Below are 26,311 nucleotides of genomic sequence, written 5' to 3' on the forward strand. Positions count from 1 at the left end.
TTTAGTCTTTTTAGTCTTTTTAGTTTTTTTTAGTCTTTTTAGTCTTTTTAGTCTTTTTAGTCTTTTTAGTCTTTTTAGTCTTTTTAGTCTTTTTAGTCTTTTTAGTCTTTTTAGTCTTTTTAGTCTTTTTAGTCTTTTTAGTCTTTTTAGTCTTTTTAGTCTTTTTAGTCTTTTTAGTCTTTTTAGTCTTTTTAGTCTTTTTAGTCTTTTTAGTCTTTTTAGTCTTTTTAGTCTTTTTAGTCTTTTTAGTCTTTTTAGTCTTTTTAGTCTTTTTAGTCTTTTTAGTCTTTTTAGTCTTTTTAGTCTTTTTAGTCTTTTTAGTCTTTTTAGTCTTTTTAGTCTTTTTAGTCTTTTTAGTCTTTTTAGTCTTTTTAGTCTTTTTAGTCTTTTTAGTCTTTTTAGTCTTTTTAGTCTTTTTGTTTTCTTTCTTAGATACTTACTAAACTATCTGTTTATTTATTTTCTTTCAAAATTCCCTCACGATCAACACGAGTGTTTTTTAAAGAAAGAGCTTGTTTCAAAGCGTTTAGGATGAATATTTTAGTTTTTGTCTTAACTTTAACAACATGAAACGAAACTCAACATTCTACATTTTAAGCAAAGTCCGTTTGAACTGGACCAACACATCGTTTGGGCCTGACTGATATTTATTTATACTTCAGTTTGCAATATTGAGGTGCTAATTTTTCCAACATTATTTGTGGATTGAAAAAACTATATAGCACATTTTGCAAAACTTGTTGATTTGGTTGATCTATTTCTCTTCGAAAACAATCTCAACGCCCAAGTGACTATCTTGGCCGTGTCAGCGATTCCAGCTTCAGCACATTTCACTCGCGCATTATTGGTGATGATTATTTGGCGCAAAGATCAGTCTGACCAATAATAAACGTTCGATAGCGCGCGTATCAACGACGACGTCGTCGTCGACAGCTCGACGCCATCGCACCACCGCTGTATAGATTAGTCCGTCAGTGCTGTGCGCTATCTGCAATCGCATGAACACAGACGACGGCGCCTTAAAACGGTTCGGTTCATTCGGGCCGGACTTCAGTCGTGTTCCCACCCAGCGCGAAGGGATCACGGAGACCGCGAGAAAATTCAAACTTAAGCTATACATCAAGAAGTGATCAGTAGTGATCGATCCACCATTCAAGATATTTGAGCAAACGCGATCGACCTAACACCTCGAGCCTTGCTGGTGATTGAACGGAAATTGTGTTGAGTGTTGGGTTTTTGGTGAAGTGGAAAACAGGAAGTCCTAGCCTATATTGTGCATCTTGGCGAACAAAACTCGGTATCGCAAAAGTGAATGGGGGTGTTGTTTTTGATGGGCGATTAGCAAGCTTTCGACCACAGTAGTGAGTTGATTAATTCCAAAGGAAAACCAGTGAACTTGAACATAAGCTTTTCGAAGCAACGAATCAAAAGTGCCATCAATTTTGGTATGTTTTAGAAAGGTAAGAAGTTTTCAAGTTCGAAATGTTTTAAGGATGATCAATTCTGGTCGCGAATAGAAGATGCTAAAACAGCTATAATCGAAAAAAAAAAATAAAAATAGTTTTTTAAAGATATGATCGGAGTGCTAAAAAATTAAAATTGAATCAATTTTGAAAAACAAAATGAAAAATAAATTTTCGAAATCGTGCGTATAGAATTGAAATAAAAAAAATCTAAATGAACCGGCCATTTCATCTTACATTTGAATTATACGATACTTACATACGATTCATGATAATCAGGCGTCGAGAATGTTTATTTATTTATATTTTGTTCTTGGATTCTTTTAGTGATAGTTTGCTTCCTCAGATTTGATGTTTTTTTTACCTCCCAAATTGCCGGAATCAATTCCAGAAAGAATCGAAAAATCGATCGATTACTCAGGGTTACAATAGGACTGTAAACGATAAAAATGCAACACTTGTTTGTGCATCACTTTGATTGCATGGATAGAAAGTGACAAAATGTTTTTATTTTTTCCAGCGGTGCAAAGAATTTTAAGGCTAATTTTGACTTAAATATTTGGAAGCGATGAATTCAAATATACTGTGATTTATTCACTCACAGTTCTAGAATTTAGACATTAACTTGTTAAAAAGGTGAAAATTCCGACACTAGTTACGATCAGCTTATCCAAAATTGAGAAAAATTGAGAGAAATTTTGGCTACTTAAAAAAGTTTTGCTTCCCCTTTCAGTTGGCGCTAATGTGGTGACGGAAAGTTAGTTAATATTTTCTAGTTCTCCATAAAATTTTGTCAATCTTGATTCGGGTAAATTTTTTTAATTATTTTTTTTTTGCTATATTTGTAAAAAAAAATATGTTGCAGGTTAACTCACTACCTTTGAAGACAGATTTGTACTCGAAATACTTTTTTTATTCTATTTTATTTTGTTTACCCATTTTAAGGATCAAATGGAACACCTTAGTGAAAAATCAAGTTCAAGATGTCTTATGAACAATGGTAAACATGCTATTTGAAGCGAGTAGTGATTTTTTTAAATATGTCTTTATTAGTCTTTTAATCATTACATTCAAGTTACATTTTTAAAGTAAATTAAGAGTTCAGATCAATTATGATCAGTTTAACTCTTTGATTCAGTAAATTCTAAACATTATTTATTTGATTTAAATTTGCTATAGCAATAAAGTATTGATATATAGAAGAATATCCTGTAGAGCAAAAAAAAAATGTATCAACTTAATCCTAGATCCTAAAAACTAACTTTATTGTAAAGAGAGCGAATCTCTGCGATGGTATTGATTTGCCTCTAAAGTTGGAGATGATGTTGTTGGCCATCTCTTCGATCGATTCAATGCCCGCAATCTGATGAAGATCTTCGGTGCCGTGCCAAGGTGGAAGCCGTCAAATCATTTTCAGAACTTTGTTCTGAATCCTTGCGAGTAGCGATTTGTTTTAACAAACCAATCCTTAATCTTTCTATGAACAGAAACCGAACCGGTTTTCTGAAAAATAGTGAAGTCTCGCCGAAAAGGTAAAAAATGATAATTTAGGAAAATAGTTTACAATTAAAAAGTTTTGTTAAATGTAAGACATTCTACAAAAATCTGTGCAACAAGCTCCAGTTGCCGAGGACATGAACTGTCCCGAAACGCTTAAGAATACTCGAAAGCTTTTTTCAGATACAGTTCAAGACATTATTGTTTGGACAATTTTCAGTCATAACATTTTCGGAAAGTGTATCTCTTGATAAAAATTTTAACGTTGCAATAAAAAAATACAGTTTGATTTTAGCAACAACCGTTTTTGTCTTTGGTTACATTTGCTGTGCCTAAAAAAGCTTGTTAAACAGACATATAACCTAAGGTTGTCAGAATTTTTTCACCACGTTTCCATTTTATTTCTAATTGTTGATCAAAAGTCCGAACAGTATTCGGGCAAACTTGCTCAAAACCCATAATTATTCTATACACATCAAGAAAAAAAACTTGATTTTTTTTTCATCATAACTCATCAGCAGTTTTTAAATTGTATTTTAGGCTTTCATAAAACCTTTCATGATTGTTTTTATAAAACTTGCTTAAACAATTTGGTTTTAGAAGCATGAATAAAAAAATTTGCAACACAATTTGTTGTGAAAAAAATCCGTGCAAAATCCGGTCTTTTTTCAATAAAATCGGGCATCCGGACTGGATCGGATCTTTTTCAAATATTGTATTTAAAAATTCGGGCAAACTTCGGATATAAGCGGGAAATGTGGCAACCTTAATATAATCAAATGACTGAAAAAAATCGAAGTCACGCAAACAAAAAAAAATTCAGTGGAAACAGTTTTATGAATGAGTATTAAAATTTAGGAACCAACATAGTACAATTGGTAATTTGGAATAAATATGAGTTTTGCTATCAATAATGTTGTGAAACTTTTTTTGTGTAATTTAAGAATTTTATGTTAAAAAATGCTTACTAAACATTATTGATTTGTTAGATGGCGTTTTTTTTATAATCGGTAGTTTTTAAGTTGGCGTACTATTTTTAGTAATCGAATAGGTCAGAACGTACACGTATTTGGTAAATTTTGCCAAGATTTAATAACTTAAAAGATTGAAAATGGCTAATTCACTCATTCTTACCCTGGGACTATTCTTTTTGATGACTCAAAAATATCCACGTGTTTTTTAAATATGTAATTAGATTTCCGTTGGTTTTTGGGGATTTTTTTTGTTACCTGGCGGGTTTGAGCTGAAAGTCTTCAGATTTTCCCAAAAATACATAGGATTAAGTTTCAATGCATTTTCATATGCTTGATATGATTTCCAGGGTGGTCAAAACTTTTCATTTTTAAATTTCCGGTTTTTCCGGCTAATTAAGTCAAAATATAGCAAAATTTTCAACTTATTTCATTGATTTGTATTTTTTTTATCATACTTATCTCATTGAACAAAATCATCATTTTCTAAAAATAAAACAAGGCTGGAGTTAACGACTCATTACATAAATTTGAAACATATTTTTATGGATGTTTTAGAATCACGCTTAAATATCATCAAAATTAAAAAAATGCTGAAGTACGTCTTTTGAACTTTAAATGACGATTATGTCTAATACCGATATTTTTTTTTCGCAAATGTTATTAGAGAACTATTTTATTTCCAAAATGCTCGTTATTTTTTATAATTTTAATTTTTTTTAGTTTAGTAGATTTCGAATGGCGTATGTTGTATACCTATTCATACTGCTGTGGGTGAAATGACGTGAAACAATTTTTGCGCTAAGACTCTCTTGTTACTCAACCGATTTTTACAAAACTAAGTTTAAAGTTGAAACATCTCAAAACTTTTTTCTACGTTGAAAAACCTATAAGTTGAGTTTAAAATTGGGAAAAACTAGGTTTGCTTTTGAAAATTTCAAATGTACATACAGTACCGTTCATAATTGAATAGAAATTGGAAGCAAGCGCACTGTCACTTCGACTTTGAACTTCCATAACTTTTTACTCTGATGATATTTTTTGATCAAATTTTTTGCGTTAGATAGATCAACTATCACACTATTATAACCCGAAATTTGAGCTTTCTGCAGTTTGTGTGGCCTGAGAAACAGTAATTCTACGAAAATCGGACTTTTTGGACTTTTCTCATTCAAACTGCAATATCTCTGAAACTACGCTACATTTTTTATTGAAATTTTGCTGAGTGATTGTTGAAATATAAAGCTAGCATGTCCGAAGTTTTCAAAAAGTTCTATCGATGAGATCAAAAGTTACGCGAGGTGCAATATTTCAGGCATGAACCTTGAATTACGATTTCTATAGAATTTTGGACGATTCATGAGAATAATATCGTTTCCTCCACCAATCAGAAAAAAAATGTCTGGCAAAAACAATGAAGAAAAGAAAAAATGGATTAAATGATCCATTTGTGTTTTGAAATCAGAATCTTGCGATATTGTTGTGATTTTTCGGTTGAAATAGGTTACTGGTTGTTAAACAGGGAATAGGATTTTCCTATGGAAATTTTCGTCCAAAATTCTATAGAAATCGCAGTTCAAGGTTCATGCCTGAAATATTGCACTTCGCGTAACTTTTGATCTCATCGATAGAACTTTTCGAAAACTTCAGACATGCTAGCTTTATATTTATTTATTTATTAAGGGTATATGGGCCGAGCCCGTCATCCGAACTACTTAAAATTATCTTACATAGAGTTGATTTCTTAAATATAACACATAGAGCTTCTTGATTGTCGGGATGCTTAAATTGAGATCTATTTCACCGTTAATATTATTCGCCTCCCTCATAAAACGGAAAGCTGGTTCGTTGCGGCTGTAATTCGTCCTGCGATGGTCAAGCGCATAACGCCTGCGTCGCCTCAATGTCAAAGTGCTAATGTTCGCTGTCAAGCGGGAACATAAAAACGTTGAGTCCATCAAGCCTCTACCTACCTTAAGAAAAAAGGTTGAATCATTTATGCGGTGCCGACTTTCTAACAGTTCCAAATCTAGCAGATAACATAATTGTTTATATTCCGGTAAACTCTCTCCCCAGGCAAGATTCCTCACTGCAAATTTGACGAAACGCTTCTGAACAGCTTCCATTCGGTTTATGTGTGTTTGGTACATAGGCCTCCAAACTGTACTCGCGAAATCGAACCTCGATCGCACTAAGCTTTTGATGGTGTATGGGTCCTTCAATTCTCCAGCGAAACGTCTCACGACTCCGAACAAAGCAAGCCCATCTGCTACTACACTGCTGATGTGATCCCTGAAACTCAATCCAGAATCCAATTGGACGCCTAAATCCTTAAGGGGGGGTAGGGTCTAACGGGTATAAAAAAACACCATTTTCATGATTTTTTTCTAGAGCTATCGTTCAAACAAATGTATTCAAATTTTTTGCATTATACAAAGCATTTTTAAAAGAACATTTAGTAATTTTTTCGTAGAAAAATATTGAAAAATGAGCTGGTGACGGAGCACTTTCGAGGATGCCTTTTAGAAAACAGGATTTGCGGTGGACACTGTATCTCAGCACAGAATCATCTGAAGTCAAAAAATCAAAGCAAAATATTTGAAATACATGTTTTTCTGAACCCCAACGTTTTTATTTAACTTAAAAAAAAAATTATGAAATTTTTGTGGCTGTTTCATCACTAATCACTAATCGTACTGCCACAGCCAGAACTTATGTCTGAGTCCCGAAGAATAAAACAAATTTGTTATTATTCTTTTTGTCTTTCATCATGCTTTTAATTAAGTTAACATGAAAACATTAAAATAATTAAAAACATGAAATGGTCGGGCCTACTGTGGAGCAGAGAACGCAGAGACATCAGGAACAAGGAGAAAGAAGAAGCGTGGACCACCAGTACCATACGCTCCGAGGGGCATTACGTTGGAAGCAAATAAGCTAAAAAAGTGCTCCTTGTTGATAATGGAACCTATGAAATATGACCCATCCTTCAGCGGTTGCAAATGAGTTATTTTGAACACAGAAATCATAAAATATGACAAATAATCAGTGAGGATTGGAAATTAGTAATTTTAATCATTTTTATTCCACTCATCTGTATTAAATAGATTTCTGTGTTCCCTCATTTCTGGTCGTTGACCAAGGATAAAGCGCCTTTACTCGCTCTTGAAAATAAAGAAGAACAAAATAAAACATTAGTAGACACAGGACCTTTCGAGCCCTTTAAGAGCTCAAAAGGTTTATTTCATAAATTCAGTCAGATACAAAAGTATTTGACTAATTGAATTTTTCTGTAAATTGAACAATTAGGCAGACCTGTTTACCCATAGTGATGAAAATAATAGTTAAAGCTGAATAATGATAAATTCAGATTATGTGAAATGAATTTTGTATTATGATTATAATGCTTTGAATCTTCATATCATCATATGAAATTATAAAAGATTAATAATTCTATTTTTTTTCCTGAATTTTTACCGTTAAATTGTGTCGTTTAAAGGAAGCATAACACCACGTTGAAATTGAAATAAAACCAGTCAAGAGCGAATATGGAAAAGTTAAATTGGAAGTTCCTCACCAAATGCTGCAAGGCAACGCTTGCTGTGACGATGTTCGCCTTCTTCTAGTAGTTCTGCATCGGAGCTTCCCGGTTCGCGAACATGTTTGGATTCAGTGCTGCAGACCATTGTCATTGTATCATTAAAAAAGAAGCATTGATACTGTCCCACCAAAAATATCATTAAATGAATGTGTTTAAGCAATGTGTCAAACATTTTTCACGTGTGCAAGCCTCTTCATTTTTCCCAAGACTTAACACTTAACGCAATCTATGCCACTGAATCATTTTCCGAATAACACACAAGCCGGGGGAGCGGGGGAGCAATAATTTAGACACTCAGGCTTTGCTCTTTTTTTAAGAATTCTACCAAGCTGTATTTTAATTTTTCACTCCACAATTAACTTATCAAAAACCTCCTTTCACTTCATCCAACAACCGCATCGTCAGCCAATGATAAGGTCGCCGTGCTTTATTTTTCTTCACATAAATTTCAAATCAATAACCGTTGTGCAAAAATAGCTCCAGCTTGATTCTTCAAATATCACTCCACATATCAATTTTGGGATTTACTTCCCATAGTACTCTTTTCTCAGGGCGCTAACTTAAATCGAACTGAATCTACACCGCTATTTCACGCTCCCCAAAGATGCTTGAATATATAAAAATTAATCAAACAACGCGTAGGAAACTTCTGGCGAGCATTTAAACAAAGATTATCACTATTTCACTTCAAATTTCCTATTTAAACGATAAATGAATTAAATTTTCGGATGGAGGAAAACAAAAACGCGTCCGTCGCCAAAAAAGTCATGGCTTACCCTCTTATGAAATTTTTGTGGCTGTTTGAAGTAAAAACTACGATTTTTCACGAAAAAATCCGCCATTTTTCACCTGTAAAATCTCCCCAAAGTAAAAAAAAAAACAAAAAAGAAAAACGTTGGGGTCTGGTATTTTATATGTAGAAAATATGTTCCAAATTTGAAAAGAATCGGATAAGTAGTTTTCAAATGACGATGTCCACGGACTTTGAAAATGTGCTTTCGAGAAAAACGCGTTTGAAGTTTCTGCTCTTGCTTTCTTGCAGTATTAGATAGGAGGAGATAAAGGCCTATAATTTCTACAGTTTTGCTTCAATTGACTTGAAAATTTGACACAACATTCTTGAAATGTTTTACAATAAGAAAATAAAAAAATAAAAAAATCGATTTTTTTAAAGTGTTAGACCCTACCCCCCCCTTAATGCAGGTAACTCTTGCAATACTTTCGCCACTTAGAGAATACGTAAACTGGATTGGTGTACTACTTCTTGTAAAGGATATTGCTGCGCATTTGGAATTGTTTACTTTCAGCTTGGTTCTGATTATAAACTCAGAGAACACATTCAAATCGTTCTGAAGTTTTCTACAATCTTCTATCCTTTTTACTGGTAAAAATAATTTCACATCATCTGCGTAAATCAGTACGAAAGCATCCGAAAGGGAGTCCGGCAAATTATTCATTAGAAGAATGAATAGCAAAGGTCCCAAGTGACTGCCTTGAGGCACTCCGGAAGACGTTTCAAAGGGTGCCGAGCACACAGAATTTACAGACACGTACTGTTGTCTATTCACCAAATAAGACTCGATCCAGGGTAGGATGTTACCTCCAATACCAATTCGCGCTGATGCATCCAAAATTTCGTTGATTCCTGCTACATCAAAGGCCTTCGACATATCGGTGTAGATGCAGTCCACTTGGAATCCCTTGACCATCCAATCCAATACGCGTGTGGTGAACTCGCAAAGATTTGTGACCACCGATCTTTTTCTGAAGAATCCGTGCTGATGGGGCGAAATTCTATTCCAACTAACTTCTCAAAAAATTTTTGGCAAAGCAGATAATATTGCTACACCCCTGTAATTTTCCACAATCACTCTGCAAAATTTCAATAAAAAATGTAGCGTAGTTTCAGAGATATTGCAGTTTGAATGAGAAAAGGCCAAAAAGTCCGATTTTCGTAGAATTACTGTTTCTCAGGCCACACAAACTGCAGATAGTTCAAATTTCGTGTTATAATAGTGTGATAGTTGATCTAACTAACGCAAAAAATTTGATCGAAAAATATCATCATAGTAAAAAGTTATGGAAGTTCAAAGTCGAAGTGACAGTGCGCTTGCTTCCAATTTCTATACAATTATGAACGGTACTGTAAGTGTGATTTCAAAATCTTGAAATATTTATTCATTCGAAGGCTCACTAACAAACACCCTTCCTGATGAAATCAAAGCGGTTAGAAGCAGCAGGTTGATTTATGTGCGAGTTCAACTTTTTTTTTAGTAAATGTATAGTTACATTTTCCAAGAGTAAGCCAGTCTGGGACAAAAGGCTAGAAATCCTATCAAATGATAAACTTTGAAGGAAAAAATACAGGGGAATGGTGTATGAAGTCAAAATTTTATTTGTTTTTGTAGTTAAAATTTTATAAGTAATGTTAAAAAATTTAGCCCCTAAATTTATGCAGCATCATTGTTGGTCGGCCTTAACAAATTCAAAATCACGATTTTGTTTTTTTTTAACCGCAAAGAAATATAAACCAAGAAACAGCGAAATTCAACATTGTGTATCTCAGAATTCACTGGACCAAAAGTTACAAATTTAGTATCTTTGAGCCACCGAACGTGTGGTGTTCGATTTGGTAGAATTTCATGATTGAATTTATACAATTTGAGGTTGTTCCGAACTTCCTCAGCGGTTGATAAACTAGCATTTGTAAATATTATAAAGGTGTTTTGTATCCTTTATGATCAAGAAAACTCGTTAAAACCGTCAAAATAGAGACTGATCAATGTTACCCCAAAGCATCAAATTCTTAACAGAGACGAAATCGATTTTTAAACCAAATTTAAAGTAGTCTCAAAAATTTCTGCAACCATGTTTTACGTTCATAGGAGTCCAGTACTGGTTTGAGTAATATGAAACAAACCACATTCTTCTTAACATTAAAAATAATCGAAAAATATTAAAAAAAGTGATCAATCTTACCCCGGATTAGGTACCTACAAGTATAATAAAACGTCAATTTTTACTTTCAGTTTGATCTTCAATTAAACACCTTTAATTTTAATACCTTAGAAATGTTTGGCCAAATTTTTTTTTTAAGAAATCGCCCCTTTTTAAAAAGTTAGATCTTGAATATCAAAAATTACACTGGTAGAAAAAAAGCAACTTACATATTTGGATTCAGCGCCCTCAAATTAGTCAAAATCATCTCTTAACATTCCCGCGCCCTCCGGATCAATATGACTCGAAGCGTATTAAAAAAAATAGTTCCATTCTAATATATTGAGAAATAAAGATTTTTTTTTAAATTAAGTTCTACGAAAATAATGATCAAATTGTCGGAAATTGTGTTCGATTCATTTAGAGATTAGTACAGCAAAGCAAAGACAGAATGGAGAGTTTTTTTAAAAGTATTTTTTTAATAAAAAGTAAAAAATTCTATTGAATCCTCACATGTTAAGCATATGTGGATAGATTTAGTCTTGACAGCTCCAAATATTTCTTAATCATCTCAATTGTCAATATTAATAAGCATTTCTGAAAGAAATGTTTTTTTTTTACTTTTTTCATTCACAACCGGCTTAAGACTATTCAATAAAACATATTGAGCCTGTTTTGAAATTTTGATAAACTAGATGAAAATACTTACAAAAATCATCGGTCCACATTTGTGGAAAGAGGAACGACAACAAACTTGAGATCAAATAGAAACGACAAAAATATGAACGGGTGTTTTGCCGACGAACGGCTTGTTTGAACTCTTGGCAGCAATGAAAAATGTGATTTTTTGCCATGTGTTCTCGAACAAGAAAAAAAGATCAATTCTAATGCAATCATTGTGTTATTTTGTTTGTCAACATAGTGTAACAAAACCAACAATAAATTAACATTCAATACAACGTTTTTTTTAATACTTATATCAAAACACAAACATATTATGAGTGAGGTAAAACATTTTTAAAGGATTTAAAGCATTTTGTCTTCAATCTACATAAACACACTCTCATTACAAAGCTCTTGAAAATTCTTCACAGCGTTGCTAAAAATTCCTATGTGTATTTTAAGGATATTTCCATTGAAAATTTTTACTTTTCCTTCAGATTTTTGCCACGGATCAGCTTAGAAATCCATTTCATTAGTATTTTTTTTTAATTTTTCGGAATTTTAAAAGGAACCGTAGCTTTTAAAATCCTTCAAAGTGAAGTTTTCTGGAAAATTTTAACGACTATTTTGATTTACAAAAAAGTGAATTGGGAAGCTCAATTTAAAAAAAAAAGTATTTAGTCTACTCTAGTCTCCTTCTTGAAGTCCAGATAGGAAGTTAGGAGTAAAATAAATAGAAAACTATCTCCTATGAAACAGTGCGTTTAATAAGAAATAGTTTCCTATTCAACACCGCAAATTTGTTGTTATGAAACACCGTGCCTTGCATAAACATGATTTGAACTTTCATTTTTAATTTGAATCTTGTGTTTAATTCTTGAATTAAACATCATCGCCGAAAAATTATACCTTATATAAACCTTCTCTTGTTATGTTGTTGTACATTAATTTAACGAGGGTTTAAATAAATGTACAACAACACAACAAGAAAAGGTTTATATAAGGTATAATTTTTCTGCGATGATGTTTAATTAACCTTTTCTTACATTTTCAAGTTTGCAACAAAGAGTTCTTTGTTTTTTTTTTTTTTATTTTAAACTTATGATTTTCTTCCCACAAATTATTTAAACTGTTCTGACTAGGAAATTCAAATAATAATTCTGAATTTTGAATTTTACAATCCCTGATCTTGAAACTAAAACTGAATTTTTGTTTTTTTTTTTGTATTTTTCCCGATGATGGGTTTGAATTCCCGGATTTTTCCCGGTGCGATTTTCAATTCCCGGTTTTTTTTCCGGGAGAGTTACATATGTACATATATGCATTTTTTTTCCCATTTAAAATGTGGTTTGGTATTTTTCATGTTAAAAATTGGAAAAAATCTGCGAAAATATTGTTTTTTTTTTTAAGTTGCAAAAAGTAATCAAATTTGAAATTTTGGGGATACCTTGTAGAACTTCGTCGCAAATTTTCAGATAAGTAATTAAAACTCATTGCTTAAATCATTATTGTTTTGAAATATTTTCTTCCTTTTAATTTTGTGTTTCATGCAGTCTCAATAGAAAGTTTTTGGCAAACCAATAAAAATCATTGATAAATTTGACTCCCTTATCTTACCGCCATGGCGCGCCAATCACCTGAGCGAACATCTTACAAAACCAAGCCCCCAAAAATTGTGTAACCGAGTTGGTAGATATAAGTATAAAAGAACCGGTTTTAAATCACGGCCATGGATCAACGACCAAGATCGTACGACCGAGAATGTGTGTTTCGTCGTCGAAGATGAAGGATTTTTTTATCATCTTCAATTTGTTCGAGTTTTACAGGATACACGTGTGTTCGAATTCCACTTTTTAAACTGTGTGTACAGTACAGTCATTGTTGATACAAGTTGACTAGGTAGTTATTCGACCGTCGCTGAATACTGTTAAACTTAATCGTCTGCAAGTCAGTTAGTCAGTCGACGAACTCCTTTGTCAAGTTCGAGGTTGCAAGCAGGTCCACCTGATGCTGATGATAATAACTGTCGGGGTTTAGTCATTTACTGAACGCGAAACGGGCCTCCAAAATGAGCGCCCATTGGCAGACATCCAGAGGTTGCAAAAATACTACTTGGGTAGGTATCAGTAACCGATAAGACCGAACGCTCGCTGCTGATAGAGGACATGATAAATTGAGGGTTCTCCCCTTTGATTGGCACTCACTCAGCTGAGCCTTATTTATATGCGCCTTTATTCCGATGTCAGTCGGTATTGGTAGTCGCTTATGGAAGTTAAATTTCGGCTTCAAATCGACTGACTGCTACCGATGACTGGCTCCGGTCCGGTGACCGGTCAGGCAGCGGGCTAGTTCCTGGATTGAGGTTTTTTCTCTCTCGCTAGATTGGTTCACGATTTAGAAGAAAATAGAACTCTAAGGAATTTTTATTCTCTGTTTTATTCTGAATTCCAAACTTAACAAGTTACTTTTTGCCAAAAATAGTCAAAATGTAACATTAAACATACCGACAGTTTGTACATAATTGTGAGCCCCGGTGGTATGAATAGGTATCATACTACCGGGGCTCAAACTTTTTCCGCTAAAACTCTTTTGTTTATCAACTTATTGTTTACAAGATTTAGAGTTTTGGAAAGCATGTAACGTGACTCAAATATGATTTTCAGACAATATTAAGCTACAATCATAAATTTTAAAGTTATTCAAAGTCTAAAAAAATCCGAAAAACATGCTTCGGGAAAAGGCTGTAAGTCTGTTATTAAATACTCGAAAAAAAATCCACTTAGACAAGGCAGAAGTTAGGAAGCTTCAACGTCATGGAAATATTTATTTGAAATTTCTCTAGCCCACGACCACAAAAAATGTAAAAAGTGGGTAATTTGTGACATTTTGTCATTTATAGATTTACAAAACACGAAACACACAATTCTTGACGGCTAGTCAAAGTAAGCTAATAAATTTTTATCAATTTGCATTTTTTTTAGACTATTCTGACATCTAAATTCGGCTTTGCACTGAATTTTCAGTATGTTAACAAAAGATTTAGGCGATAAAAATTTTGGCACAATAAAACAAATTTCTCATCGGTTCTAGTGATGTTATAACATTGGCGGTTCGAATATGAGAAAAAAAATGCTGAAAGCAAATCCAGAATTTTTTGAAATGGCTTTGTTTGAGTTATTACCACCCACTGCGCCCGCCTACCAAGCAAGAATTTGTGCTAATTTTTTCAAATTCAGAAACTACTTCACTGTTTTATTTATCAGATTTTGGCTAAGCACCGCATCGCCAATGCTATTACATCACTAGAAGTGGTATCAAGTGGCCTTTCTTTTGCATATACTTTTATTGCAATAACCTTGCGTTAACATACTTAAAATTCAGTGCAAAATTGAATTTAGTTGCTACAATAATCTCAGAAAATGCAGATTGATGAAAAGTTCGAAGAACAGCTACCTTTGAATAGTCTTTAAAAATTCTGTGTTTCGTGTTTTATAAATCTAAAGATGCCAACATATCACAAATTACGCCAACTTTCCAATTCCCTTTCCTATTTTTTTTATTGTGACTGGAACAGCTTTGGCGATTGATTCATTAAAAAGTACGCTTTTTACACCACTTTTTTACATTTTTTTGTGGCCATGATCTAAAGAAATTAAAAAATTGGTATTTCCATATACATATGTATGCAACCAGAGCCGTAGGAAGAACAGCCTCATAGGGGGGGTTTTGGTGACAAAATTTTTCCTCTTTGTCCGGGTTTAAGTTCTTACATATATGTATATTAATAGTTATTTATTTCAAATCATTACTTTCGAAAATAAGTCCAAAAAGTGATAAGATTTTTTTTTCGAAATTTTTAAAAATGAATAAGGGATCTTGATTGCTTTATTTTAAAATGAAACTTATTTGGGGTTCAAAATTGATTTTTTTTAATTCCTCTATACTCGATACATTCAGATTTTAGTTTAGTATCCACAATATGATGTTAAACAACAAACAAATAAAATGTATTTCCTGAACCTGAAGATGAAGTACAAGTTATTTTATCAACATTAATTTATCCTTAATAATTTATTCCATAATCGAAATCCTGTGAGAAATCGAAACTTAGATTTTTCAAGGAACGCAATTTAGAAAATGAGTTTAGATCATATTTTATAACAGTGGTTTTTACCTGTTTTGTGTTTTGTGTTGGGAAATTTTTAATTTTAATTCCGAATCTGAATTCTGCATTTTGAACCTGAATACAAATGTTTAATCCCTATAAGTTTTAATTCGGCATAAGAATTAAAGATAAAAAACTCATATCCAAATTTAAAATGGTATGTTATTTTGAATATTTTGCTATATTCTGGAATGATGAGTTTCGAACATGTCAAATGAATCTTATTTTAGTTTTAAATGCAAAACCAAGATTCGGATCATGATTTTGTCTCAATGATGAACCAAACTGAAAAGCAAGAACTATAAACTGGATTAAGATTCCACAATCCGGTCATGGGCGACAAATTTTATTTATGAAAAAAAAAGGTACCAGAGCATTGGAAATTATTCAAACCTAAGCTCACCAGATATTTTTCCGCAATTGTCCGGGCAGGGAAAATCTGGGTTATTTTATCTAAAAACCTTGCAAAATCCAGGCACACGATTTCAAAGTTTACAACCATAAATCAGCGCAATATCCGGACATATTTAGGAATTCTTCAATTAAAATCAAGAAGAAAAAACTCGAAAAGTAGTTTGTTTTCATCGAAACACACCAGCCAGTTTATTTGGATAAACTTTGTTAAAATTGTTTTGGACACAAAATACAAAATTATTATCACGCAATTTAAATTTTGTTTTGTATTTACAAATAAGTAAAAACTTTCGATCGAAATCCGAGCAATCAGGTGACCTTTATTAATCTAATCTTATTGAAAATTCGATATTTGAAATTAAGGACTGTACCCAAAATTTATGCACCAACTTATTATGTGAATAACTTTTGATAGCGTTTTTCGAGTACAGTCTTTAAGATTCTATCAACAAGTGAGAAATTTTTTGAAAATCTATAGAAGAATTGTGGACCTGAGATAAGATTTCGAGGTTTTGGTTTTAGTTCTGAGACGAGATTGTTACTCTTGATTAACTTGAGTCGTTCATCGAAATTTTATTATGAATTTAAATTTCGAGTTTAGAGAAGAACATTTTCCTTGACATTTTGGACCCTCATGGGGGGTGTTTAACCCCCAAAACACCCCCCGTTCCTACGGCCATGTATGCAACATATAGCTTCTAACTTTTTTTGTGGAGCACTTAATAACTGATTTAAAAAAAAATTAAAAAGGTAAATTAAAAAGGTATACCATATACCACACTAGACTGAGTCGATTTGGGATCATTTTTGAATTTCTCGAACCCTGGGGTCTGAAAACTTTCGTTTTGGTTCAAAAATCATCCATGATTTTTTGCATAATTTTTACAAAAGAAACAAATATGATGTTGATTTTTCAGTACAAAATATTCAATTTTTCCATACAAACCTAAAAGTTCAAATTTTTTGGGGTTTAAAGAACTAGGGTTACCATATCCTTCAAAGCCAAAAAAGGTTTTGAAATCATATTTCAAAATATTAAGAAGAAACGGGAGAAACCAGGAAATCAAAGGTCATTCAAATAGTGAAAATTAGTCGCTAGTTATGTGATTTACATGGCAATTATGACTTTAAAAAAATGCTTTTACAAATTGAAAGTTATCGTTTTTTGTTTTTGTTAATTTTCTTGCAAATTTTAGTGAAAAGTCAAAGGGTCGTTGGATTATTCGAAGAGATAGAGATCAGCACATGAGAAAATGTTGCATTTAAAAAAAAAATTCAAATTGCTGTTTTGCTGTTGGCGCTAATTGCATATTCAAACGTTATTTCGACGCCTAGGAGAAGGTTTTCTTACAAGCGGTTTCAAAACTTTCGAAGTTGTTGTTTTTTTACTTACAGAAAAGTACTGCTGATGAAATAGCAAACTAATTTTAAATGAAAAATTTGATTTTAATAGATTTGTGATGCTTTGAATTAAAATCGTTTGGAAAACTCAACAAAGTAAAGAATCCTGGAGTACCGTGCCATGAATGCATTTCTTTCGGATTTCTTGTACATATAGGAATACAAACTTAAGAACTGGAAGAAATAAGTTCGATTCTCTGATAAAATGTCTTTCAACAAAAAAAAGAGTACATCCGCAAGATTTCACAAAAAGAAGAGTACGCTCATTTTTCGATCGAAAAAGAGCACATGTATCTACTTTTAAAAGAGTATGGTATGGTATGGTAACCCTAGGTTAACCCCCTCCATGGGGATCCAAAAAAGCAAGTGAGGTATTCTACTCTACACTTAAAATTTTAAATTCAGAACCAAATTATGATAATAGAGTAAGGTTATCAAGACTTGGCTCATAAAATTTTGATCTGGAATTAAGAATCGGATATCGTATTGTTTGTACATTTCAGAAATCGTATCGAAATTCGGATACAGATTCAAGGCGCAATTTTGTATTCATGTTCATAATTCAGATTCAGAATGCAGAGAACAAATAGCAGAAAAAAATTTAGCTGGTAAATAAATGTTACAATCAACATAAATTGTTGAGGAATTCAAGAGATCATAAACTTAAGATTGCTTGTTAATTCAATTTCCAAAATTTAAATTTTTAATCAAAATTAGTTTGTAAACACAATTGAAAATCACGAATTAAAAGTAGAATTTAAGTTCTTTGTTTTATGCAAAAACCCATTTTTTTTTATTTATCTACAGAATTTTCACAATGGAATTTATTCTTTATGAAAAATATTTGCTGTTAAAGAAACATGTACCTGATCTTTACCTAACAATCATCACAAAATTCTATATTTTCTCGGTGTATTGCATACCATTATAAACACATTAAGGACACCAAAATTCGGCATTTTCCATTTCAGAGCCAAGAGATAAAATTTTGCCTATTTTATATACTTGAGTAACGGCAAATGTTGTGTTGAATTTTCTAGAATGAGGTTTCATTATTAGATTTATAACAATTAAATTACGCTTTTTGATGGAGCATACAAGTGGTAAGCGAAAAACTTTTTAAAGTCAAACTTCAATCTAAAAACATTAATATGGTTCAAGTATGCATCAAGAAAATTTAATCCGAAAATATGGTTATTTTTATCTCTTAATTTTTTTTAATTTGATTTACTTTCATCAAAGTTTAAAATCTTTGTATTTGCAAAATAGTGCCTTTGTATTTGCAATCCTCCAAACTATTTTGCAAATACAAAGATTTTAAACTTTGATGAAAGTAAATCAAATTAAAAAAAAATTAAGAGATAAAAATAACCATATTTTCGGATTAAATTTTCTTGATGCATAGCTTGTTTGATTGAGTATATAATGATTTCTTTTAAAGAAATTGAAGCCTCTCCTTAAAAGTTTATTTTATGCTCAAATAAACTAAGTTTAATCTATCAGACTCTCAAACTGCCGGAGACCGTGGTGTAGAGGATAGCGCTTTAGTCTTCTAAGCCAGCGGGCATGAGGTCGAACCCTGGTCACGACATATATAGTACTCTTTCTGTGGGTTGGTGATTTTAGCATTTGTAAGATACTACTTAGCCATCATATCCTCGAAACATGTACGCTTAGAGTGAAGTAAAAAGGAATCTTTTCGAGCAAACCTGTATGTGTTTGTGTTCGTTTTTTTTTTGTTTTTTTAAACAAATTCAAAGATTTTATACATCGGCGAAAGTGAATTCAGCTCACCTTTTAGGTTCAGGTTTTCTAAAATTACGATTTAATACGGAAACTTTTAATGTGAAAGTACTTCAATATGAATAATCATAAAGTTACAAACATAATTTGTTTTAATTTTTTTTTTGTATTGTTGCATTGTATAATTTGTGAAAAAATAATTATATTACGCATAACCATCATTTAAAGTTGAAAAACCGTCATTTAACCGCCTCTGGTACGTTTAGTGTTAAAAACATACATAAAGAAAAGTTAGAAAATGACAAAACAAAAATTCTGAGACAATGATTCAACTGCTTGAAATGGTAAAGATTACAAAAATAATACATACTAACATTGTAAACAAAACAAAACAAAAAAAGTGCGGAATGTGTATAAAACATAACAAAAAAATAATGAAATAAGAATTTCAATATTTTCAGAAATTGATAAACAATGACGCTCGTGACAATAATATTGCCTTGGTTTATTTTGAGTTACAAGTAAAATTTTTGAGAAAGTTGATTATTGATTTAAATTGAAATCTTCAACTAAAATATCTTAGATATATTCCCCCAAGCAGAAATAATAACAAAAAAAATTATTTTCATATATTTTTTTTTTTAAATAAACCTCTACCCTTGAAAAACTAAAGACGTTAAGGAGTGTATTCGAAAAAAAAAACAACACTTTGTGTTGTGAATAACTTTTGAATGCATGGATGAAAATTGAGTTTTTGAGATAGCGTCCAATACTGGAGTTCATTGACAAAATATTTTGGGCAGGATCGAGAGAAATCCAGAAAAGTCCCATTGGGAGACCGAAAAACAGCTGGAAATAAACTATTCGACCAAAATTCACAGACTAAATCGTTTAAGAAGTATTTGGTAATCCGATAGTTAGCTAAAATTTGATTAGAAGTGAAGATGATTGCTTCCATGAAGGTAAAGAATGTGTTAACAGATTATCACCGCTGGTTTTATGATTTTAATTGAATCATCAATGACATTTAGGTGTTTTTCGTACCCCGATCGGACAAAAGGAAATGTACGGCCGGCTCAAGTGAAGTTTTCTATTGCGAGTACTGGTTCGATCGATGTGTAAACTGTTTTCGGGTTTTCGTTGTTCGTTCACCGAAATGCCATTAATTATTCAATTAAAATCAGAAGTTAAAGAATGTTTTTTCAAACTCACTTCGAAAATACCAGTAGAGGAAGTGATAAAAAAAGATAAATTTTTCTGACTGGTTCGTCTAGCTGACTAATAAACAGGTCTGACTTCATTTCTACAAGGTAGAAAGCTGCCCACCAGTAAAATAAACAAAATACGGTGGACAAATCGTGCGCAAAATATTTGGACTGCTTGTGAGGAGATATTTTGGTAAATTTCGTAATGGACAGCAAAATGAATCCTTTAGCGGTCATCTGGCAGGTTTCCAACCAGAAACTTTTCGTTGACAAGTTTCGCCTGTATTTCCCGGAGGCAAACAAGGAGAAATTTTTTAGGAATTTAATGTTCAGTACTTGGGGACGCTAACGATCTGACGCGGTGAATGGCTATTAAACAAAAAAGACTGCCTTCAAATGTGATCGTTTTCTCTGCAAAGCACTTCAATAGCTTCCACAGAGTATATCCTGTGTTTAAGTTGGATCTGGAATCGTGCCATTACACAAAAACTGTGGTGGAGTGATAAAATGTAAAATATATTGTTTTTGTTGCCGAAGGAGGAAAATCGGCTACATGTTTTATAACTTGTAGTTTATAGTATGCATAACAGATGTCGCCCGTGTTGCCCAAATATTAAAGTCGAAAAACTTCTTCATTGGAAACTACCGTCAAACTGGATATCATGCAGCAGCCGGGTTAGATGCAACATTTGTATACCACAAAACTGATTTTGATTTTTATTAAAAATTTAACAAATTTAGCTATAAATGTACAAATTTTAACATTTTTCGATGGTTTAAAAAACTTTACCCAGTATGATGGATTGGCTCAATGATATCACCTACAAACTTTTTACTGGTTTCATCATCCTATACCAACACTGTTGGTGTAAAAATATTTTTCGGCCAAACACCATTTTTTTCAATAAATATTTTTTAAATTCAGTCACCTGTCCGGGGTAAGATGCAACAAAATGCAAAACAAAAAGACACGTTGTAAATCTCCTTTCCTGAACCCTTCTAAGGAGACACTCCGCCGTAGTTCGGTGAGTGCGCCTGATCCTCCCCACAATAACCGGTCATGCGGTCAGTAGTTAGACGGCCGAAGACTCGTTCGATCGACCGCGGCAGTTGGAATTGTGTTTCTGATCGGTGTCTTATTTATACCCAAAAAAACTTTACACAACCTCCGTCAATCATTTCCAAAGGATGAGAAGGAGTTAGTTGCGGAATGTTGTCGTGAGTTTTACTGTGCTAAATAATCGCCCGAATCATGCGTGGTGATTGGTGAATAACGTAAATTCTCCTATCGACCACATTACCTGTTTGGGGTGGTAAACTAAACCTGCGTCTTATCGTAAAGAGCAAAAACAACAAAACTATGTGCGCAATTTGGCACTTTTTTGCCAGTTGATGATGGCAGAACGATCGAACTTAAGGAGCAGCTTCAGTATCTGCTGTTGTTGAGCCGTTTTTTTTCGGTTGTTGTTTTGTTCGTTTCCGATCGATGGATTTTCTGTATTGACGTCGTCGTCGTCGTCGTCCGAGGAACGATAATTGACCACACAAAAGGTAAGCCGAGCCCATTTATAATCAACCGGCAAACAAAAATGGTGAACAGTGCTTTTAGAAAGTTACGGCACAAAAGGTTATTGTTTGTGTTTTGAATTTTGGAATAAATTAGAGATGTTATAAAAAAAATTGTATTTTTACATTAAAAGGTTCTATGAACATCGGAATATGATCGTAAAACAATAGAATTTAAAGAATAACTACGGTAAGGAGCTTTCCCTAGTGAATCCCAAATTTCAGAATTAAAAAAAAACTTTTTTTTTAAGTTATGAAAGTTTTTCAACAAAATCTTGAATTTTCTATGATGTAACAAAAAATATTTTATATATATTTAATAATTCTGTCGGTTCATAACAGATCTCTAGACCGTTAGTCTAAACAAAGAAATAAATCTCACTAACGAGAACCATTTTTCTTCATTTTCACAGATTCCAATGGTCCTTTTCCATCTAAAGCCAACAAACTGCGCCGATTTCCGCGTCTCTTAGTCTTGTACTAAGCGCTTCGAAGAGGAAAAAAAATTAGTGGCAACGATCACTGAGCCAGTACAAGTACAAAGGACAACGCTCTAGTAGCTCTTGGCTAGACTAGAGAGATCATCTGCCACCGGTCCAATCTTCTTCTCTAGTAAGAGACGCCTGTGGACGACAATCCGAATCACCCACCACCATGAACAAACAGTTTCCCCAGAGGCAGGAGCTGACGGCATCGGTGCCGGTCAAGCTGCTCACAGCCGGAACGTCCGCCTGTTTTGCCGATTTCATAACATTCCCGCTCGACACGGCCAAAGTGCGGCTGCAGGTGAGTGTGGTCTAAGACTAGTGAACTTATCAACTTTTTTACTCTATGGATAGAGTCTGTCGATAAAAGGGTTCAATGATTAGAATTTCCGATGATTTGTAGTGGAGTGGATTGAACTTTAAATTCCACTTCAAAGAAATAACACATTAAGGATCACGAAAAAATCTAAACCAAGAAACACCGAAATTCGTTATTTATTCGTTATCAGATATCATCGAACCGGATTTAAAAAAAAAGCTTATTTGAGTTACGGCAAATGTTGACAAAATTTCAATTTTATCGAATAAAGTTTAATTATAGAACACTAGCTGACCCGGTGTGCTTTGCTACACCTTTCAGAATCAAATGATATTTTCAGAAATCATTCAAATTTTTATTGTTTTTGGTATTATTTTTAATCAAATTATGACGAAATTATTAAGCAACCACTATAAAATGAGAGCTTCAGCTGGAGTTTCAAATTGCAACACAAACCATAACTTATATTCTGAATCTTGATTTATAAATTTGTTTTAAAGATCTGATAATTTTCATCTGTTTCCTCAAGTTTCGCCCTAAAAAAGAAGGGTCCCAAATTAATCGTTCGCAAATAAACTAACTTATAAAGTATGGTTGTTTTTGCTTGATATGTTCTGGATTTATGCTAAAAAACTGATTAGAGAGCCCCCCCCCCCCTGTCCTTCCCTTCACCCCCTGCTGAATGGAGATTGTAATCTTTAACAAACATTTTTTTTCATTCCCAAAAATCCTCTTATGTCAAATATAGTTCCATTGGTTGATAAGTATTTAAGCTTTACAACCAAAATTGTATGGAGCCCCTTTCTTTCTTTCCCTCTCTACACTGTAAAGCATAAGAGTCTATAACAATCGTAGAACATATCTCGTAACCAAGTTCCTTTCCATGCCATATTTGTTTCCATTTGTTGGCTTCTTAAGCATAAATTGAGAACATATGCTAACAAAATTGTATTGGGCTCACCTCCCTCCTCCCATGTACCTTCTCACTGAAAGGAGGATGATGTGTCAAATAATCATAGAGTCATACCAAAATGATTTTCCATGTTAAGTATTGTTCATTCCTCGGATTTTATAAAATAAAAGTTAAATGTAAGCTTCCCTCTTCCCATCCTATATTCCATGCCATGCCAAATTTGGTTTTATTTAAGTAGTAAATTTTTGAGTTATGTATAAACTTGAAAGGGAGTACCATCCCCCTTTCCGTTCTCTTCTTTCAATAGAGGGGTGATAACTTAATATTCATAAAAGTATTTTTCGTACTCAAATACTTTTTGATGATTATGATGAAATTCGGTTTCATTTGCTCGATTAATTCTCGATTTATGCAAAAGAAAAATGGCCTTTCTTCCTTTATATCTTACCGCTTAAAAAGTACGGCTTCAATTTATAATAGAAACATTTCTCGTATCCTAATACACTCACATGTCAAATATGGTTCAATTTGCTTGATCAGCTCTCCAGTTATACTGAAAATTGTAAGGGAGACCTAGCCTCCCCCTTTTCATCCACCTCTTCGAAAGAGTGAGGGATACCAAATATTCATAGAAGCATTTCTCGTACTCAAATATCGTTCCATGCCAAATTTGGTTCCATTTGCTGTTGTAGTTCTTGAGTTATGCAGTAAAAATTGTATGAAACTCCCTTCCCTCTTTCCTTCCTCCCCGCTGTAAGAAGGAAGGGGTCTCAAACAATCATTAGAACATGTCACGTTCCCAAATACCCGCCCATGCCAAGTTTGGTTAAATTTGCTTAATAACTTTCTTAGTTATGTTGAAAACTATAAAAGAGCCCCCCCCCTTTATATTTCCCTACTGGAAAGAGGGAGGGGTCTCAAATAATCATAGAAATATTTTTCGTATCCAAATACCCTCCCATGCCAAATTTGGTTCCATTTGCTTCATTAGTTTTTGAACTATATAAAAAAATATGAAAGAGGCCCCTCCCCCTTTCAACTGGAAAGAGGGAGGGGTCTCAAATAATCATTGAAATATTTTTCGTATCCAAATACCTTCCCATGCCAAATTTGGATCCAATATCTTGATTAGTTCTCGAGTTATATGAAAAATTGTAAGGTAGCCCCCCTCCCCCCCTTCCTATCACGCCACTGAAAGGAGGGAGGGGTACCAAATATTCATAGAAATATTCCTCGTTCCCAAATACCACCCCATGCCAAATATGATACCATTTGCTTGGTGGGTTCTCGAGTTATGCAAAAAATTGTCTTTTGTTTGGGAGGCCCCTCCCCCTCCTTCATGAGAGAGGGAGGGGTCTCAAACCACAATAGGAACCTTCCCCTGCCTCCAATACCCCCACCTGCCAAGTTTCACGCAAATCGGTTCAGTAGTTTCCGAGTCTATAGGGAACAGACAGACAGATAGAAATTCATTTTTATATATATAGATAGAACGTTTGAGTTATGCTTCTAAGTATAGCATACTTCCGGCATGATATCTCATATTTGATACGCAATGTGTTGAGATTGAAAGTAAATTAAACATTTGTTCGTCAACAATATGTTGGTATAGTCGGATAATTAAAAATTAAGGCCAAATTTTTGGAAGAGAAGCTTCTATAGTGCTTATATGGCGACCGTCATAAAAAAGTTTGAAGATTTTAAACCATTATGGCTAACGATTTTTCAATTTGAAATTCGAAAGTTTTTCCCGGTTATCCCCCGGTTTTTCCCAGTTATAAATGATGATTTTTCGATATTTATTCTCAAATAATAATTGTATCCCAAAACTTGTTAAGATATCATGACAAATACTTCAACGTCTTTTGACACATCTTTTCGTATCAATTTGACAGACTTTCATGATTTTTTAAACGAATCTAACGAAATTGGCATCTATTCATTGTTTTGCTCCATAATTTCAAAAATTTTGCAAAATTAAGTCCGGTTAACTTGATTTTGAAATTGTAATGTAGTACTTTTCAGCCATTTTCTAGAATTTGTATAGAGTTGTATAGTTTGTATAGAAATATGTAGAAAACACATCAAGAAAACATTAAATCGGCTTGTCAACTTGAATGGGGATTTATCTTAAAAAACTTCAAATTTAAAAAATATGTTTACCGAACTGAATCATTTGACGTCGAAAACTAAAACTGGTACAGTCGAACCTGGATAAGCGAAACACCTCTATAAGTGCGAGAAAATACCAAGTCCTAAGCTTTTTAAAGCTCAAAACCTCCTTTAAGTGAGAGCCGTTTTCCTGACTAGACCAAAAAAATTAGAGAAAATATAACTTTTGTATTGAAGTTTTGGTACCAAAATGACATTCAGTTACCAAACTGGTGCATCAATTGGTTTCCTGTCTTATAAATCAGTGAGTTTTTATCAAATACATATGAATAGTTTCATTTCTAGATCACTTTAATGTATATGTTTGTTGTTGACCCTTCATAAAAGAGAACCTGGATAAGTTGAACACTTTTTTTAAGCGAGAAAAAAATCCAGTCCTTTGGACTCTCACTTATCAAGATTCGACTTGAGTCCGAAATTAGATAACAGAAAATTTTATTACGTAACACATTCAGGACCGCAAAGAAATCTACGCTGAGAAACACTAACATTCGACACGCCACATATGTATCTATCAGAAGCCACTGGACCAAATTATACAAATTAGGTATCATTGAGTAACCAAACGTTTCATACTTAGTAGTTTTGTTGAGTTATGCTAGCACACTTGCGGAGAGCGAAAAAATGAGATATCTCATATTGCTCCGCAATTAGTTAAAAAAGTGATTCAAACATCGTTTGTGTACTTATTAACGAAAATAAGCGAGACTGTCAAAAACTGCTCTTAAATTTAGAAATAATTTTATTTTTTTTTTTAAATTCCGGAAAAAAATTCAAACATGCCAATTTTTTCGGT

At 33.1% G+C, this 26,311-nt stretch overlaps 1 protein-coding gene across 3 annotated transcripts in view; it reads left to right on the top strand.

Moving 5' to 3' along the window:
* The first annotated feature begins 1,029 nt into the window (after positions 1-1,029).
* LOC129746292 (dicarboxylate carrier SLC25A8-like) overlaps positions 1,030-26,311 on the top strand; it is a 47,151-nt gene continuing 21,869 nt past the window's right edge. Inside the window, exons 1-2 of one of the 3 annotated variants that reach the window (XM_055739891.1) lie at positions 1,030-1,460; positions 22,040-22,412. In XM_055739891.1, coding sequence (XP_055595866.1) covers positions 22,281-22,412 — 132 coding nt within the window. In that variant the 5' untranslated portion in view covers positions 1,030-1,460; positions 22,040-22,280. Of the gene's footprint in view, positions 1,461-21,331; positions 21,612-22,039; positions 22,413-26,311 lie in introns of those variants that run through there. The other 2 variants (XM_055739892.1, XM_055739893.1) reach the window with 2 other exon arrangements.

This window comes from Uranotaenia lowii, chromosome 2, assembly GCF_029784155.1.
Source record: "Uranotaenia lowii strain MFRU-FL chromosome 2, ASM2978415v1, whole genome shotgun sequence".
NCBI lineage: Eukaryota > Metazoa > Arthropoda > Insecta > Diptera > Culicidae > Uranotaenia > Uranotaenia lowii.